The sequence below is a fragment of the Terrapene carolina genome, unplaced genomic scaffold (assembly GCF_002925995.2).
Source record: "Terrapene carolina triunguis isolate 2854851 unplaced genomic scaffold, T_m_triunguis-2.0 Scaffold212, whole genome shotgun sequence".
Taxonomy (NCBI): domain Eukaryota; kingdom Metazoa; phylum Chordata; order Testudines; family Emydidae; genus Terrapene; species Terrapene triunguis.
The window spans coordinates 12143938-12161214 of record NW_020664563.1 but is presented as its reverse complement, the minus strand read 5'-3'; the positions used below and the strand labels follow the sequence as shown (position 1 = coordinate 12161214).

The 17277-nt window shown below is 51.4% G+C and overlaps 1 protein-coding gene across 1 annotated transcript in view; it reads left to right on the top strand.

Moving 5' to 3' along the window:
• LOC113407522 (ADAMTS-like protein 2) overlaps nucleotides 1-17277 on the top strand; it is a 48083-nt gene that overhangs the window by 25646 nt on the left and 5160 nt on the right. Inside the window, exons 8-16 of the mRNA XM_026656120.1 lie at nucleotides 7230-7310; nucleotides 8570-8745; nucleotides 9072-9501; nucleotides 9713-10148; nucleotides 10582-10688; nucleotides 11998-12124; nucleotides 13735-13948; nucleotides 14710-14865; nucleotides 15389-15559. Of these exons, the coding sequence (XP_026511905.1) occupies nucleotides 7230-7310; nucleotides 8570-8745; nucleotides 9072-9501; nucleotides 9713-10148; nucleotides 10582-10688; nucleotides 11998-12124; nucleotides 13735-13948; nucleotides 14710-14865; nucleotides 15389-15559 (1898 nt within the window). The remainder of the gene's footprint in view (nucleotides 1-7229; nucleotides 7311-8569; nucleotides 8746-9071; nucleotides 9502-9712; nucleotides 10149-10581; nucleotides 10689-11997; nucleotides 12125-13734; nucleotides 13949-14709; nucleotides 14866-15388; nucleotides 15560-17277) is intronic.

Sequence of the window (17277 nt, the reverse complement as noted above, 5' to 3'; positions counted from 1 at the left end):
CCAGATATATCAAGGTCAATACCTTGGAGTCTCATGCTTACAACATTTATTTCAAACAGTATGTCATGCCACAACACTAAACCACACAGAAATTTGAAGTTATGTATGTTTCTGGTGATTCCATTTCCCTCTGCCACTGTTCTCCCATGAACCATTCCTGTCATAGCATTATCTTCTATAATGGCAACTATGGCATCATCTATCTCCCCAATTTGGTGTTTGACAGGCTTTATCACCTCCACTCGACTTTCCCATCATGTGGCACTCAATGGTTTCAGTGTCAGAGAGGATGTTCCCAGACGTTGCGTCAAAATTTGCCATCGATGAGTTGATGCAGAGAAAAATACATAGATGCTTTGAATTACATTAAAAAATTCAGCAGTCTCACTAGAAGCTGGTGCTGCATCACTGACCACGAAGTTCAATGAATGAGAACTGCATGGGACAAAAAAAGCTGGAGGGTTTAACTCTCGGATCCATGTCTGCACTCCTCTGTTCTTTCCTCTCATGTTGGCACCATTATCGTAGCGCTGGCCTCTCATGTCAGCTATCACAATTCCCGTATCTTCCAGCTTTTTAAGAAGCACATTTGTCATACCAGCTCCTGTAGTATCATCAGTGTCAATAAATTCTAGAAAATGCTCTCTGACAGTCACCATTGCAGTGACATTTTCACTAGGTTCTGTTGTTACAAAACAGCCCCATTAAAGTCATGTGTTCCATATGGCTGATGTCAGGTGTGCAGTCCAGAATAACAGAGTAATATCTTGCTGACTTCAGATCTGCCACAATCTTCTGTTTGACTTTTGTTGCCAGTAACTGTATGATCTCATTTTTAATTGTTTTTCCAAAGTAGTGTGTGTACATTTCTTGGGTGGTGACTCTTCTTAGATGCTCCTGGAGTACAGCATCAAACTCAGCCATCAGCTCCACAATTTTAAGGAAGTTTCCATTGTTTGGCACATACAGCTGATCTGAAGTGCCACGCAGTGCTAGGTTTTGGGTAGCAAGCATTCTCACTATGGAAATTAGCCTTTTCAGAACATTTTGCCAGTAAAGAGACTCTGATGTTAGATAAGTTTATGGAGGGAATGGTTTAATGGGATAACGTGATATTAGTCAATTAGGTAATAAAGTGCCATCGCTGGTAAAATGTGGGTCTGGCTAGAGAATCTTGCCTGTATGCTTGGGGTTCTACTGATCGCCATATTTGGGGTCGGGAAGGAATTTTCCTCCAGGGTAGGTTGGCAGAGGCCCTGGAGGTTTTTCGCCTTCCTCCGCAGCATTGGGCAGGGGTCGCAAGCTGGAGGATTCTCTGCGACTTGAAGTCTTTAAATCACGATCTGGAGACTTCAACAGCTGAGTTAAGGGAAAGCGGGTGGGTAGCTTTTGTGGCCTGCATCATGCGGGAGGTCAGACTAGATGACCATAATGGTCCCTTCTGACCTTTAAGTCTATGAGTCTATGAGTCTATGATGCAATCTTCTCTTGATGCTGATCATCTATGGTGGCCTTTAACCTTAATTTCATCTCAAGCTCTTTCCACCTATGGAATGCTCTCTGGTGATTTGCTGCCTTCTCATGGCATGATTTTTCCAGGCCTTTTTTCCTGTAGAACGCAATATGGCTGGAACATTAGATTGGAAGAGTTTGCAACAAAAACAGTATGCAGCATTCTGGGTTTTTGAGTACATAAGCCATGTACATGGCCTCTCCACTTTGTCACCACTACTGTCACGCCAATAATGTGTTGGATGGAAACTTCTATTTTCATTGTCTTTGGGGAACATGAAGTTTTTCACTTGCTGTGGCCCATGCAGTACAAGGAAGTCCCTCAGGCTACTTCTCAAGTGGGTCCACAGTCCTGGATCATCTAGATTTAAGGAACTAAACTCAGCAGCAGCTGTTTCTTGTGCCTCCACCACACTCTTCTCTGATTTACACTTTTCTTCAGGAATGTGCACGGTTACATCCATTTGAGATGGAGATATGGATGCTGCAGTAGCTGCCAGGTCACTTGCACTCTGACTAACTGGAAGATCAGGCCTCTCCTCACCACTCACATCCTCACTGGGGTCAGAAGGCTCACCATGAACATTTGTGTCTATGTATCTCAGGAGAGCTCCTTCTGGCTTAGATAGAAAAGCTTCCTTTGCTTTCTTTCTTTTTCTGAATGCTGCCCCAGAGGGGCTGTGACGGGTTGGATCACAGAAACCCCCTTGGGAGCTGCCACCTAATGTGCAAAGACTACCTCTGCTCCTGTTTTCCCTGCCAGCTCAGGACTCCAGCACCCTGTCTGGCTGAGCCAGACATGCCCATCTGCTCCAACAAAGACCCAGGGTCTGAATCACTTGCCCCAAAGCTGCAAGTTTACCTGAAAACAGCTCACAGTAGTGTGCTTGTCTTTAGCACTCAGATGCCCAACTCCCAATGGGGTCTAAACCCAGATAAATCCGTTTTACCCTGCATAAAGCTTATGCAGGGCAAACTCATAAATTGTTCGCCCTCTATAACACTGATAGAGAGATATGCACAGTTGTTTGCTCCCCCAGGTATTAATACATACTCTGAGTAAATTACTAAATAAAAAGTGATTTTATTAAATAGAGACAGTAGGATTTAAGTGGTTCAAAGTAGTAACAGACAGAACAAAGTAAGTCACAAGCAAAATAAAATAAAATGCGCAAATCTATGCCTAATCAAACTGAATACAGATAATCTCACCCTCAGAGATGCTTCAGTAAGTTTTTCTCAGATTGGACACCTTCCAGGCCTGGGCACAATTCTTTCCCCTGGTACAGCTCTTGTTCCAGCTCAGGTGATAGCTAGGGGATTCTTCATGATGGCTCCTCTCCCCCTCTGTTCTCTTCCACCCCTTTCTATATCTTTTGCATAAGGCGGGAACCCTTTGTCCCTCTGGGTTTCCACCCCCCTCCCCCCACTGGAAAAGCACCAGGTTAAAGATGGATTCCAGTTCAGGTGACATGATCACATGTCACTGCAAAACTTCATTACTCACTTGCCAGCACACACATATACAGGAAGACTCACAGGTAAACACAACCATCTGCAGACAATGGGAGTCATCAAGATTCCAAACCATCATTAATGGCCCACACTTTACATAATTACAATAGGCCCTCAGAGTTATATTTTATATTTCTAGTTTTAGATACAAGAGTGGTACATGTATACAAATCAGATGATCACACTCAGTAGATTATAAGCTTTGTAATGATACCTTACAAGAGACCTTTTGCATGAAGCATATCCCAGTTACTTTATATTCACTTATTACCATATTTTTCTAAAACTATCCCAGTTACATTATATTCACTTATTATCATGTTTTTATAAAACCATATAGACTGCACAACGTCACAGGGGCATTTTCTTCTTTCACTCATGACTGCTGTTCTGTGCCAGCTATAGTGGCTCTCAACACTCAGTTGAAGGGGACAAATAAGCAGGCTGGTAGCAGGGCCTGAGTGAGGGAAAATATCAGCGTCTTAAGGGCCTAACTGGCTCCTACTACTTCAGTTGACTGCCTGTTCTCCTCAAGTGGGTTCAGGGAAGCAGCAGGAAACAGGAAGCTCCCTGAGAAGCTGGTGTTAATCAGTCCAGGCTCCTGGGGGTGCTAGAGAGGTACATAAGAGGCTCCTCCTCCTCTCTCTCCCTGCAGCTCCTGCTGCTTTCTGTTATTCCCTCTCACCTTTTCTCCTGCCTGCCTGTTATGTCTCTTGTGCCCTCCTTCCTCTAGCACAGCACTCCACCATCTCTGTGCATCTAGAGCAGAGAGAATACATATGCACCAACAGCAGACACAATTTTCTACACTCTGGGTCCTAGTGGCGCCCCCCCACAGTCTGGCACCTGAGGCGGCCGCCTCAGTTCACCTCATGGTAAGGCCAGCCCTGGAGGAGGGTCACTACATTTGTAAATGTGTGCTGCTGTTCTTGATGACAGCAATCGTTCTCCTGTACTCTCCAGGCCGATGGGCTGCAGAGGGGGTAAGTGTTCTCTGAAACGTGGTCCTCCCTCAGGCCCTACAACTCCCCTCACTTCTACCCCTCTCCATACTCCCAGTCTTCCCCCCTCACAGAATGATGGGATTGTTGAGTGGTAGAGCAACACTGTGACGCACTGATAACCAGAGAATACTGATTGTAGGACATTCTGGGACACCTACTCACTCTACTTGATGGTAATTCCACTAGACTGCATCACCCCCTACTGGATACAGCCCTGTTGTAACTGCACCCAGTGCTATTCACAGTTCTGGCAGTTTGTTCTCCTTTTCTGTGGGAAGAGGAAAAAATTGAACAAGGAATATTTTTTGTTTGGTGGTTTTCCTTTCCCAGGAACAACTGCCAGCTCTGAATAAATCCAACTCCAAAATGCACTTCATTGCTTTTAAATGTGACCTCCAGAGGATTAGGTTTATGTCCATTTGTGCTGCTTTAGGATGGATAAAGAAAGCCTGAAACAGTTTTCAAAAATAAGTATTACTTTCTCGGTTTGGTTGTGGTTTTTTTAAATATCAGGATTGTCACATCTGGTCCTCCGCGCGTCTTGGGGACTCTGAGATTTGTATGGTGAGCTCTCACATGTTAACTGAAGGGGCAAGGTAGAACAAGGTGGGGGAGGTAATATCTTTTATTGGACCAACTTCTATTGGTGAGAGAGACAAGCTTTTGACCTTACACAGAGCTCTTCTTCAGGTCTGGGAAACTTAATTAGGCCATGTCTACATTAGCAAACTTACAGCCAGGGCCGGCTTTAGCAGGTGCGGGGACCCCCGCCCCGATTCCGCCCCCTCCCTGCCCCATTGGATCCCTCCCCAAATCCCCGCCGTGGCCCTGCCCCTCCCTGCCCCATTGGATCCCTCCCCAAATCCCTGCCCTGGCCCCGCGTCTTCCCCAAGCACACCGCATTCCTCCTCCTCACCCCTCCCTCCCAGGCTTGCGCTGATCAGCTGTATGGTGGCGCAAGCGCTGGAGGGAGGGGGGAGAAGCGGCTTTTTTTTTCCCCCACTCCACCGGCAGCCCCGGACGTTGCGGGGCCCTCTTAGGCGCGGGGCCCCATTCCGGGGAATCGGCCGAATCGGCTTAAAGCCGGCCCTGCTTACAGCAGCACAGCTGCACCGCTGTAAGATCTCTCATTAGCCGCTCTGTGCCGACGGGCAAGAGCTCTCCACTTGACATAATTAAACCATCCCCAACGAGCGGCTGTAGCTATATTGGCTGGAGAAGCTCTCCCGCTGACACAGCGCTGTGCACATAAGCGCTTATGCTGGCAAAATTTATGTCACTCGGGAGGGGGGGGGTTCACACCCCTGAGCAACATAAGCCAACTTAAGTGGTAGTGTAGACATAGCCTTAGAGTGTGTCAGCTAAATACGAGTGGAACTGATTGTTTAGCATGAGTAGTTAACACATATTTCAAGGGGCCCTTCAAGATGAAGTGGCCTGGTAACATCTCTTCAGTCATAGGGAGGAAAGGGGGGGGGGGGGGAAAGCAACGTGGGGGTTGTTAGTGGATTATAGTGTATTGTAATAAGCCATAGATCCATTGTCTCTATGGGGCGAGGTGGAAGCAGGCAATTGATTTTTAACAAAAGTGTGTCTTAGACATCTGAGTTCAAAAGGTGTTAACAACAACAAAAAAACAGGCCAAAAAATGTGACTAAAACTCTCTTCCCCACACAATTGCTCATCTTGCATTTGTCGTTATTTTTACTATTTAGACTGCAGTAGCAAAGATGCTGCTGCTGCCCATAGAGTGAGATGTATACAATCTTTTGTCTTTTGTGATACCATCATTTCACTTGGGGTATGTCTACACTACAGGATTAATCCGAATTTAGATAATTCGAATTTGGGAAACAGGTTGTATAAATTCGATTGTGCGCGGCCACACTAAGCACCTTAATTCGGTTTTTAACCACATTAATTCGGTGGTGTGCGGCCACACTACCCCATTAATTTAAACACAGTAATTCGGTGGTGTGCGGCCACACTAACCCTAATTCGAATTAACAAAATCGATTTAGGCTCTACTCCGCTCGTCGAGGTGGAGTACAGAAATCGATTTTAAGTGCCCTTTAATTCGAATTAACTGGCTCTGTAGTGTGGACGGGTGAAGGGTTAATTCGGATTAACGCAGCTAAATCCGAATTAAAGTCGTAGTGTAGACCAGGCCTAGGTCTCCAGTCACCATAGAGTTTTGCATGGTAGAGAAGACCCACATTTCTAATGTCAAATACAAGCTGATAAAACCCTTCTTTACCCAGCATTAAAAAATTGGCTTGTGCGTTTGCTTGTTGTTTTCCCCTCCCTTTGCAGCTCACCTTTCACTCTCCTTCAAGGGGAAACTATCAGGTTGAGCGGATGAGCTCTGCAGCCCTTGATCTCTAGGTTGCTAGTTCAGCTCCAACCGTGGGCAGTAGTCGGGCCTTTATCTTTTTGGGTTTGTGGATCTAGTGGGTGGCATGACTCCCTCATGCACCCAAAGCCGATACCTTCTTCCTGCCCTCGAATTTGACTCGGGACTCAGATGAACTCCTGAGGTCTGCAGCAGCTCAACCTCAACAAACCAGGCAGGGATTTTTTAAAAAAATAAAGACTCCTTGACTGCAAACAAACACACCCAAAGGGGGAGCTGGGACAAGACCCCTTCTCCTGGAGCTAAAAGAGTAATTCTGCAGTGTGCCCGGTGCTGCAGGGCACCATCCCCCTCCTGCATGGACACAGAGCCAACTTGCTGCCGCTGGCTACTCCAGTTGGAACATAATAAAAGCCCATCGACCACTCCCAGGCTTGCCAACCCCTAATGTTCAAAAAATCATGAGTCAGGCTCACCAAAAATCATGAGATTGGCTTTAAAATCCTGGGATTATGTAAAAATCATAGATGTGGCGTTCTTTTTATTTGCCTTCTGCTTTTTGAGCCTTTAGGATGCACCAGGGTCACATGTTGAAGCTTTCTCCACAGCCACAAGGGCTGGAAACATACTTTTTCTTTAAGAATGAAGGCAGAGCTCATCCCATCTCCACTTGACTCCAGGAGCTGGGGCTTTAAGGACAACAACAATATCATGAGACTCATGACAAAACCATGAGAGTTGGCAGCACTGCAATGCCCTCACTGAGCCACCTGTGAGGCTGGAGCAGCCTGAGTCTCTCTCCCGCGTTGGGTTTCCCAACCCTTTGTTCTGTTCCCACTCCCCAGGCTACGTGTTCGTCACAAACATCCCTGCCGGCGCCACGGACATTCTCATCATCGAGCGCCGGAAGACTGAGAACATCCTGGGTAAGCCGCAGAAAAGCACGGTGTGGATAGCACGTCACCACCACCAGAAGTTGGGGCATGGGCTGTACTCCTGGGAATGGTGCAGAGAGGACACGCCCTGACAGCAAAGGAAGGCAGGAGCAAAAGCTCAAAGGGAGCCTGCAGGAGGCCCTGTGCATGACCACAGCCAGGCTGGAGCGGGTAAAGTCACACCGGAGCAGGGAAGGTGCTGGGGAGCAGCTTTAAGTGGGTGTGAGCCCCACAGAAATGGGCAGATCTGGAAACAGGAACCCCCAGCACCTTGCTGCATTGACTCCTGCCCTGCCATTTCTGACCCTCTCGGAGAGGAGGGTGCAGGCGACTGTGGGGGGGAGCCAAAGGCAGCATGGCTCCTGAGTGAGTGGGAAGCAGCTGGGCGGGGCCAGCACACTGGGCAGCTGAACCAGGATTCTCAGGGTGTCCACCTGACTTCCCTGCACCCCTTCTAGCTGCACCGAGGGATTCCTCTAGAACCCCTGCCCTGCCCCTTAGGTGATAACTGTACCCCTCTGGCAGGTGTTTCCGTAGGAGGGAAGGATACAGGCTTTAGGAAATAAACGATGGACAAGATCATCTGTGATCCTCTCTCACCTGGAACGATCCATTCAGCTTAGGGGGTCACACGATCCTTTGTGTTGGATCTTTGCTTTCTGGATGGGTCGCAGCTGATGTGCTATTCTTGGTGCTTTCAGAAAGCAAAGGGCTGAGAGAGCTAGCTGGAATGAGGCTGTTAGGGGACCACAGATAACATGACCAGCCCTGCCTCCATTGTAATTCACTTGACTAAAGCCAGGCTCACACTGCAACACTGGAGCCAAACAGCCCTGAATTTGTGGGGTGAGGGTTAGAAAGCTAGAGGGTCAGAATCGTGGGTTTCTCCCGACTTTTTAGCTAAACAAATCTAGCTCTCTGGAGGTGAAATTTCTATATATTTAGCTGCTGTGCCATTGAACCGCCATTTTTTCTTTAATGTTGCACGTTCACCCTGCCTCACACATTGCTGTGGTTCAAGGGTTCTGGACTAGAAACGTGACATACTGTAGTGTGAGCTCAGGCCACCCCCAACGTGGTATCCTGTCCCTCAGGGCACCGACACATGGAGCACAAGACAGTGTCTCCCCCAGGTGATTTTCCTTGGCCAAGGATTACTTCTCCATACAAGTCAGCATGGGCTGCTTTTGGCCTCTTTTCCTTGACGTCTGCTTGCAGTTAAGTCTCCTGTCCCTCGCCTCTGTTTGCAGCACTGGCGGATGAATCTGGGCACTTCTTCTTCAACGGGAACTCAGCCATTGACAATCCCCAGAACTTCCGGGTGGCTGGCACAGTGTTCAAGTACCGCCGCCCTTCCAACCTGCACGTGGACGGCCTGGAGTACATCATTGCCCAGGGCCCCACCAATCAGTCTCTGAATGCCATGGTACGTAAGGAGCTAAAGATCAGGGTGCTTCCCTGGCGGTCTCCTTTCCGAGCCCCAAGACCACAGGTGCCCTGCAGGCAAAGGAATTTTGAGCTTTCCAACGGCTGGGGCTCCTGCCTCATTCCCTGTAGCAATGCCTTCTGGGAGAGACTGAGCTGTGCCATTCCTGGGGGGTCCTGTCTGGCCATCATGGGTACACTGTCTCTTCTGTGTTCATCACAAAGCACTTACTGTCCAGGTCAGGTTTCAGGGTGTGGTCACGTGTTTCTGATCCATTAGACACGATACATGCAAATGAGCTAACAGGGTTTTTGTTTTCTCCCCAGTACTATAACTTCAATGGGAAAATGCCCCATATAACGTATGACTACACTGTGCCACATGTGCCCTTGGCAGCTCTCCGAACAGCTGCCCCTGCTCTCGAGGCACCTCTCTACCTTCATCTACCAGACTCCAGCCCCAAACATCCAGCCCCAGTCCCAGCAGACTCTGGGACTGTGCATGATTTCAATGCCACTTGGCTCTCTCTCGCCCCGGACGATGTCAGTGACCGGTTCCCACCTGGAGAAGAGCATGGAGACCTGAGCTTCAACAGCCAGGACTTCTTCCAGAGTAACTCCACCGCTCAGGCCGGGCCCTGGGGCTGGGAACAGAGGGAAGAGGAAGAAGAGAAGTTTGGCTTCCAGATCAGACAAGTCTACCATGCAAATGGAGCGGACGAGGAGGCGGCGGCAGTAGGTGGAGAAACAGATTTGGGTTTGTTTGTTTTCTTGGCTACCTTGTGGTTGGGTAATTGAGGTGCTTGTTAAGGGTGGGACTTACAGAAGCACTCAGCATTGGCCCACCTCTGCTTTCATCGAAAGCAGTGGGCGCTGTACCAGCTGGGTGGATGGGGGAGGTGGCGATCCAGAGGGGGAGGCTACTTTAGCCTCTATGGGCTCATTAACACCCCTGCATTTTCCTTTAGCCCCCAGCTTAAATCAGATTTCCATCAGCACAGCCATGCCCTACAGCGTGATGAGGCCCGAGCTGCCGGAGAGCAGTGGGATTGGGGCAGCCAGGCTCCGGCTCTTCAGGAGATTGTGTCACCGGGACCCACAAAATGCTGCCTTTTGCAAGGAACTGCAGTACCTGGCTGCCAAGCTGGGCTGGAAGAACTCAACCGCGGGGCTGTGGAACGAGCTGGTGGCCGGATGGCCAGTAGGGCTGCGCAAAGGGCCTGCCAATACGAACTTGCTGGAGAACATGAAGGCAGAGGCTTATGCAGAGAGCCAGGAGGAGGCAGCTAACTACAGTGTGATTACAAGCGTGCAGAACCCCCTGCCGGGTTCCAACTCAAGCCTCCACACTGCCCTCGGGAATAGCCACCCGGCAGAACCCCTTCAAGCCCCTGGCCCTGAAAGGTGAGATGCCGCCGGGTTCCTGAGGGAAGACAGGATGCCATTTATCCTGGGAGGATTGATCATCCCATTCCCATGGTAGCTTCAGGGTTCTCCACTTGGGTTTCCCCTCTCTGACTCCTCTGTTGTTATGGTGATGGGGATGGTAGAACAAAGCCAGCAGCCTGTGTCAGTCCATCTCAGACTCCCAGAACACGTTTGATAGCGCCTCTGCTCCTCCAAAGGGGCTTGGTCACCTCCTACGTGATCACTCACTCACCAAAGTGATCCACCAGCCATAGGAGATCTTCCCATGCAAGCCTGCGGGGGAACAGTAAGCAAAAGAAGCAGAGCCACTGGGTTCCCTCTCCATCCCCTGGAGTACCTGAGGAAGGCTTTCACTATCTGTTACTCGTCGCATCCCAAACTAAGTTCATTTCTGCTCCTCTCTCTGCAGCAACGAGTTTGATGTGAGCCCCCTGGGCCATGATGACATCAGCCTGGCCGACATGTACCGGTGGAAGGTCTCTGCCTATGCTCCCTGCAGCTCCACATGCACTTCAGGTAGGTTTGGTCTGGGAGACTGGATGGCTTCGCAGGACTGGGAATGAAATGTAGAGCACTTCACCTGAAGGTCCCCAGGTATAGTTCAGCCCAGCAACCAGAAGCTGTTATTATTTGAAAGTGGTTTGGTGGCCTCTGTGAAATAACTTGGTGTCTTCAAGCCAGTTCCTAGTGGAGAAGCATCCGCATCCCTAAAGCCCCCGCACCTGTTGGCACTAGTTCACACCCCTGTGGGCAATCTCAGCCACTGGGAATGGCAAGTGAGCTCTCCTTCCCTGTCTGGGCCAGAGCTGAGGCACATGGCTAGGGCAGGGTGGTGAAAGCTTGCACTGCTGCTGCCTGTGCTGTCCTTTGTGCGTGGGTCAATAGAGGAATCCATTCTCCAGGGCTGGCAAGTGCCTTTCACCAGCACTAAATCCTCTTCAAATGTAAATGAGGGATCCGGCTACACCACGAACAAGGGTTAACTTTTACACACAGGCACAGCTCCTGTACCCCAGCCGAAGGTGCACGAGAGAGAGCTGCAGGGGAAGAACCTGGGCATGTAGTATGTGATCTTATGTGTCACGGGGGCTCCTGTTTCATTGAGGAGCTATATAATTACCCTAACTGGGAGGTGGATGAATGTTTCTGTGCTTGGGCTGAGCCTTTTAAAACTTGTAATAAGCCAACGAGAAGAACCTGAGCCCAGCTGAATAGTAGGTTCACACTTGGAAATAGTGACATCCCTTGATGTGAATAGCTCAAAGCTGGGCTCCAACTCTTGCCAGTTGGTTTCATGCTGGTGGGGTGACTGGAGGGGCTGAAGTATATTTGGTGGGGGAAGGGAGCTGGTACATTCAAGACCTGGTAGTCTGCAGAGGACTTCTTGACACGGCTGAAGCTCCTGGAGAGTGGTGTCAGAGTAAGTGTTGATACTTCAGCCCCTCCAGTCACCCCACCAGCATGAAACCAACTGGTTTATTTTATTTAAGTTTCAGCATCCTTTTGCCTTAATGAAGTGAGGCTAGGAGTAAAGGATCTGGGAAGAGGTGGGTGGGTGGAAAGCAACCTATTAGTAGCATCGGACTGTCTTTGGCACCGGTAAACTGTGCTGTGGAGTGTCTAGTTCTGGTCTTGGCTGGTGTCCTGCCGGCCTCATCATGTCGGGCTTGATCTTTGCAGTTCTCTTCTGGATAATGATCCAGTCGAATATTTGTATTTTTATCATGGCACCAGAGGCTCAGATACATAGGTACCATGTAATAGATGGAGCGAGTAGTGGTTTGTTGGATAGCAGGCACTAAGAGAGATTCCTGGTTCCCAGCAGGCATCAGCACCTCCTATGCCATGTGTGTCCGGTACGATGGAGTGGAAGTAGAGGAAGCGTACTGTGATGCGCTGACCCGCCCAGAACCCACTCATGAGTTCTGCACAGGGAGAGAATGCCAGCCCAGGTAAGTGACGATATTTACTTGACCTCTCTCTCACAAAGACACCCAATCAGCCAAGGATACAGCCATAGATGGGCATGCACAGCAGGAAACCGAGCTAGGTGGGAACTGGCATAGAATGCACAGGCAGAATAATGCACGGGAAGCCAATAACCAACAGAGAAGGAGGCGCCCAATGCACACCCACAGTTTCAGGTGGGTTTGTACCCAGCACGGCTCGGCTATGCTTCCGCTGCTGCTAGTTAGACTCGTGCTAGCTCCATGAGCGCCAGTGTGAGTCTGTGCACATGAGCAGGAGTATCACCCCAGCTCGCAGTGCAGACGGAACCTAAATCAGGGGAAAAGAGATGGAGAAAGCATGAGAGAGAAGAGGGGGTAGGCATAGGTGGGATTTCTGTGTCCTGTAGCTGATCCCACTCAATAGCTCTGACGCTAGTGTCACTTAGCACTCACAATGCAGAGTATTAGAAAGAGGTGGCTGGGGTCTGTCATTTTTTGGTGGCAGTATTGATACAGCAGAGCGAGGAATGACCCTGGAGATGCTTAGGCCATGGGTTTGCGTCAGCTCAAGTTGTTGGGCTGGGTTCACTGCTTTACAGCAGACTGGAATATCCGCCGGTGTCTGTTTAAAGGTGGCCTAACATGTTGTGCAAGTCAGGATAAACCCCCCCAGGACATTTCTATTCATAGGCAGGGCCAGACGCATTAGGTGTAATTTACAAGCTTGGGGCTAGAGAGAGCAATTCAACAACCTACCCTGAGGACGGGGTGGCCCACAGCTGCACTGCCCCAGGAACCCCAGAGACTGAGTGGTATCTCTGTCGCGTTGCCTCCCTGCCCCTCTCCCACCTTACTCTGATGGAGGAATAAGTTACTCCACCCCCTTTTCATGGAGCAACTCACTCCCCCCGGGCACTGGTGCACCTACTCTGACTGGTGGATGCAGAGCCAGGGCTCCCCCCACATCCCATCCTTCTCCCCCTGCTCCTGCCCAGGTGCTCACAATGGGTGAGTAGTCCCTGCGCTCCCCACTAGAGTCAGTCACAGTCTGAGCAAGGGAGTAAGGCCCTTACTCTCCTGCTGAGTCAGACAAACACTGTGACCACCCAGCCCTCTGTGTACAGGGATCATGCTGCTCCCGGAAATATGCGGCCACCTCTGCGCTGGAAGGGGGCAGCCTTGAAACAGCACACAGCAGCCCTGTGCAACAGAGTAAGGCATAGGGCAAAGAAGGCCAGAGTACCCAGTTGAAAGGCCTCAGTAATGCTAGGCAGCAGGGCAGTTGGACACTGGGGATACAGGTGTTAACCCCCTTACGCTTGTGAAAGGGCCATGGAGTGTAGTTTTTAAGGCCCATGTGCAATCAGGCCTCTGTGCTGCTTGTGGGAGACCAATGAGCAACTGCTAGTTAATTACAGGGTGGTAATTGTCCTATAGAGTCATCACTTTAATTGGAGACACATGGGCACCGGGAATTCCCATGTACTCTGGAAATTGAAAGGAGCCCACCAGTGATCTGTGTCAGATACCCCCTGTCTCTGATGTCTGTGGTCTCAGGGTGCCTTGTTCTGACCTGTGCTTTGTCTTCTCTACCCTTGCGAACCCACCTGGAGGTGGGAGACCAGCCGTTGGAGCGAGTGCTCCAGGACCTGTGGGGAGGGCTACCAGTACCGGACCGTGCGCTGTTGGAAGATGCTGGCTCCAGGCTTCGACAGCTCTGTTTATGACGAGCTGTGTGAGTCTGCTGGGCTAGCCAGGCCTATGGAGAGGAAAGCGTGCAAGAACAAGGCGTGTGGGCCCCAGTGGGAGCTCTCCGAGTGGTCAGAGGTATGGAGTACAGTGGCCTACCCCATGTGTCAGGGTTAGACTGGGGAGTGGCCCATGACCAGAGGAAAACTGTCCTCAGCAAGTAGACTCGTTCCTATGTGTAGTGCTGAGGAGGTCTCTGGGTAGTTTGAGGCACAGTAATTAGGCATCACGGGGAAGCTAGCATTGTTCTTGCCCATCTTTTTCCTGTTCTAACACAGTCCAGGGGAGTGGAGTCTGCTACCCCTTCTGCTATCTTGTATAACAATTTGCATTTTTATAGGATCATCTCTGTAGGATCTCAGTGAACTTAGCTACAGAGCACCCCTGCAAGACTAACCCACCCCCCATTTTACAGCTCAGGAAACTGAGGCACCAAGAAGCTAAGCCTCACGCTTTCAGAAGAGGTCACTGATTTTCGGTGGTCAACTCAACACGCCTTGGGCCTGGTTTTCAGACGTGCCAGGCCCCTGCATTTCCGGTTTTCTGGTGGGAGCTGAATGCATTCAGCGGCTCTGAAAATCAAGCCCAAGGTGACTCACGCTGGGCACCCAAAACTTGGGGGCATTGGGGTGAAGTGACTTGCCTGCAGCCACCCAGCAGCAGAGCTGGGACTAGAACCCCAGTATCATGAGTCCCCCGCCACTGCTTTAGCCACAGGACCAGCCTTCCCCTCTCACCTGCACTCACTTCAGTCTAGGGAAGAAAAATGCATCTTTTCCCTTTCCCCCCACCCAATCTCTTGTCCCCTCACCGATGCAGTCTGGTCTCTTGTGCTGCAGTGCTCTGCTCGATGCAGCAGTCAGGGGATGATGAAGAGGGAGGTACGCTGCTCAGTAGAGCCAGCCCTCTGCGATGAGGCCCTGAAGCCTGTCAGTGAGAAGGAGTGCACAGGCCCACCCTGTGACCGGCGCTGGATTGCCTCTGACTGGGGACCGGTGAGTCCAGGCTGGCTGCTTTTCCTCTTTCCCTGGCCTGAATGGAGGTGGAGATGGAATCCACCCTGCCCCCCGTTAGAGTGGATTGTGGGACCAGAATCCCCCTCACACCCAGAGCAGATTACGGGTCCGGAATTCCTCCCCCTGGAGCGGATTACGGGATTATCACCCACGCAGACAGTTTACATTATACACTAACGGCTGAGTTGTTTTTGCTCAGACTTTTAACAAACATTCCCCTCCAGTCACAGATGGGGCCTGGAAAAGGTCAGCTCAAAAGTTTGGGACCATTATGAGTGCCTGTAAACAAGGGATTAGAAAGGAAGCTACTGCATCTCCTGAGCTAAGGAGGCTGTGCTGAGGCCCTAAGCCCTTAACCATGGCGTGTCAGCATCAGAGCTAGGACCAGAACTCCAGTCTCTTGCCGCCCACTCCCATACTCTGGCCACTCAACCATGCTCCCTCCACTCCTGCCAATGCTGTTCAGTGACTGGCACGTTGACATGCCCTTTATTTCTCCAAGTGCTCAGGTTCGTGCGGCAAGGGGCGGATGAGCCGCTTTGTCGTGTGTCGCAACCTGGAGGGGAAGGTGATCTCGGACTCTCAGTGCGACCCGGCCGACAAGCCTCTGGCTGTCTACCCCTGTGGGGACAAGAACTGCCCTGCACACTGGGTGGAGCAGGAATGGGACCAGGTAAGCCTGAAGTGGCCTCACTTCAACCTGCCTGCCGTCTGGAGTGGCTGACTCCAGGCATCCGGCCCCCTCAGGGGGAGGAAAGGGGTCCATGGGCCTTGGTCATCCAACATGTCTGTTCTACAAGCACAGGGGGCCTGTGTGTCAGCACTGAGGGGCTGGGAGAAGGCAGTGAGGCTGGGATGAGCTTCCGGGAGGGAGAGCATTTGGGGCCCAGGGAAGGATCCAAGCCCTGGGGAAGCCGAGAAGCCAGGGGAATGGTCCCTGGGGAGGAGAGGGAGCGCTGTCCCCTGGGGAGAGATGGCTGGGGGCAGGAGCAGCACACAGGAGTGGGGGACATAATGAAGCAGTGCCTGGTGGGACTCACCCTCTGCTGCAGGACAGGCGGTTCCTGAGGCAGAGCTCAGCTCCGCTCCCCACCTGAAGTCTGGCTCACCGCGGGGGAGGGCAGTTTCCTCAGCTCCCTGGTTAGCTCCTTCACTCTCTTCTTGCTGCTGTGGCCCTCCTGCTCCCTGGAGCAGATCTCAGCATCCTGTCTGCCATAGCAGAGGCTGGAGGAGGCCATCATTGGTCAGGCTGAATTGGGGCAGGTCTCTTTAGGCCAGACGCTCCATTGGGTGGCCTTGGGCTCCCAGTTGTACTGCCAGAGCTGCGGGGCATTGGGCAGCGACAGCCCCTACGCTGGTGCTACAGCTATGCCGTCCCGGGCTGGGTTAGCAGAACCGCCTGCCAGCTGGCACTTTCCCCGCCCGAGGCTGCTCAGGAGGTTCCCAAAGCAGGGAGGGGAATCACAAACGCCACTCCCCCCAGCTGCTGCTCTGCAATGGCTTGACACGTGCTGGCTTTCCCGTAGCTCCCATCAAAGAGCATTGTTGGCTTAGGAGGAGCGCTGTTCCTCCCTTCTAGCGTGGTGGTTCTTGCAGATCCAAGATCTAAACAAGGCCCTTAAGTTCAGCCCTGTTACACACACACCGCAGTAACAGTGGGAGACCACTGGAGAGGGGCCCCAGCCAAACCCTAGGACCCGTAGGCGGTCTGAAAGCAGGGCCATCAAGGTCACTGTGCCGCAGGCGTCTCCTGAAGCGTTCACTAAGAGCCAGTGAAAGCACACTGCAGTGTGAGCATCCCTCAGGCTCAGAAGCAGACGAGCTGTATCTGCCTCTGCCTCCTCCGCTTCGACTTGAGGTCTAGAGTGACCAGATTGAAACCCAGGCCATCTGTCATGGGGGGCAGGGGGCAGAGACAGCAGGGTTGAGTGTGGGCACAACTGGAGATCCGCGGGGGAGGGACGGGGTAGTCTGGGCCTAGGGAGAGGGTAACTGCACGAGGGGCTGGGTTCCAGCCAGCCTGTTCCTTCTGGCACAACCTAGCTGCCAGCCACCCTCCCCAGCCAGCCACACTCTGCCAGCCCCCTTCATGGCCTGTCTACACCACAGCTGCTGCCAATGTCAGAGCAGAACAAAGGCTCCAGCGAATATGATTGCTTTGTGCCACTGATTTTCAAAATGGCCCATGGTAGCATAGACCCAGCCTCAGTCCAGGCGCTGCTCTGTGCTGCCTGCCAGCTTCAGCCTTGCTATAGCTTGTTTTAGGCGGCATCCCAGACAATGCAAACCGGGACGCTTTGGCATTTGGTTTCCCCACAAAGCACTGAGCTAACACAGCTTTACAGCAGGGGTGGGCAAACTACGGCCCGCGGGCTGGATCCGGCCCGCGGG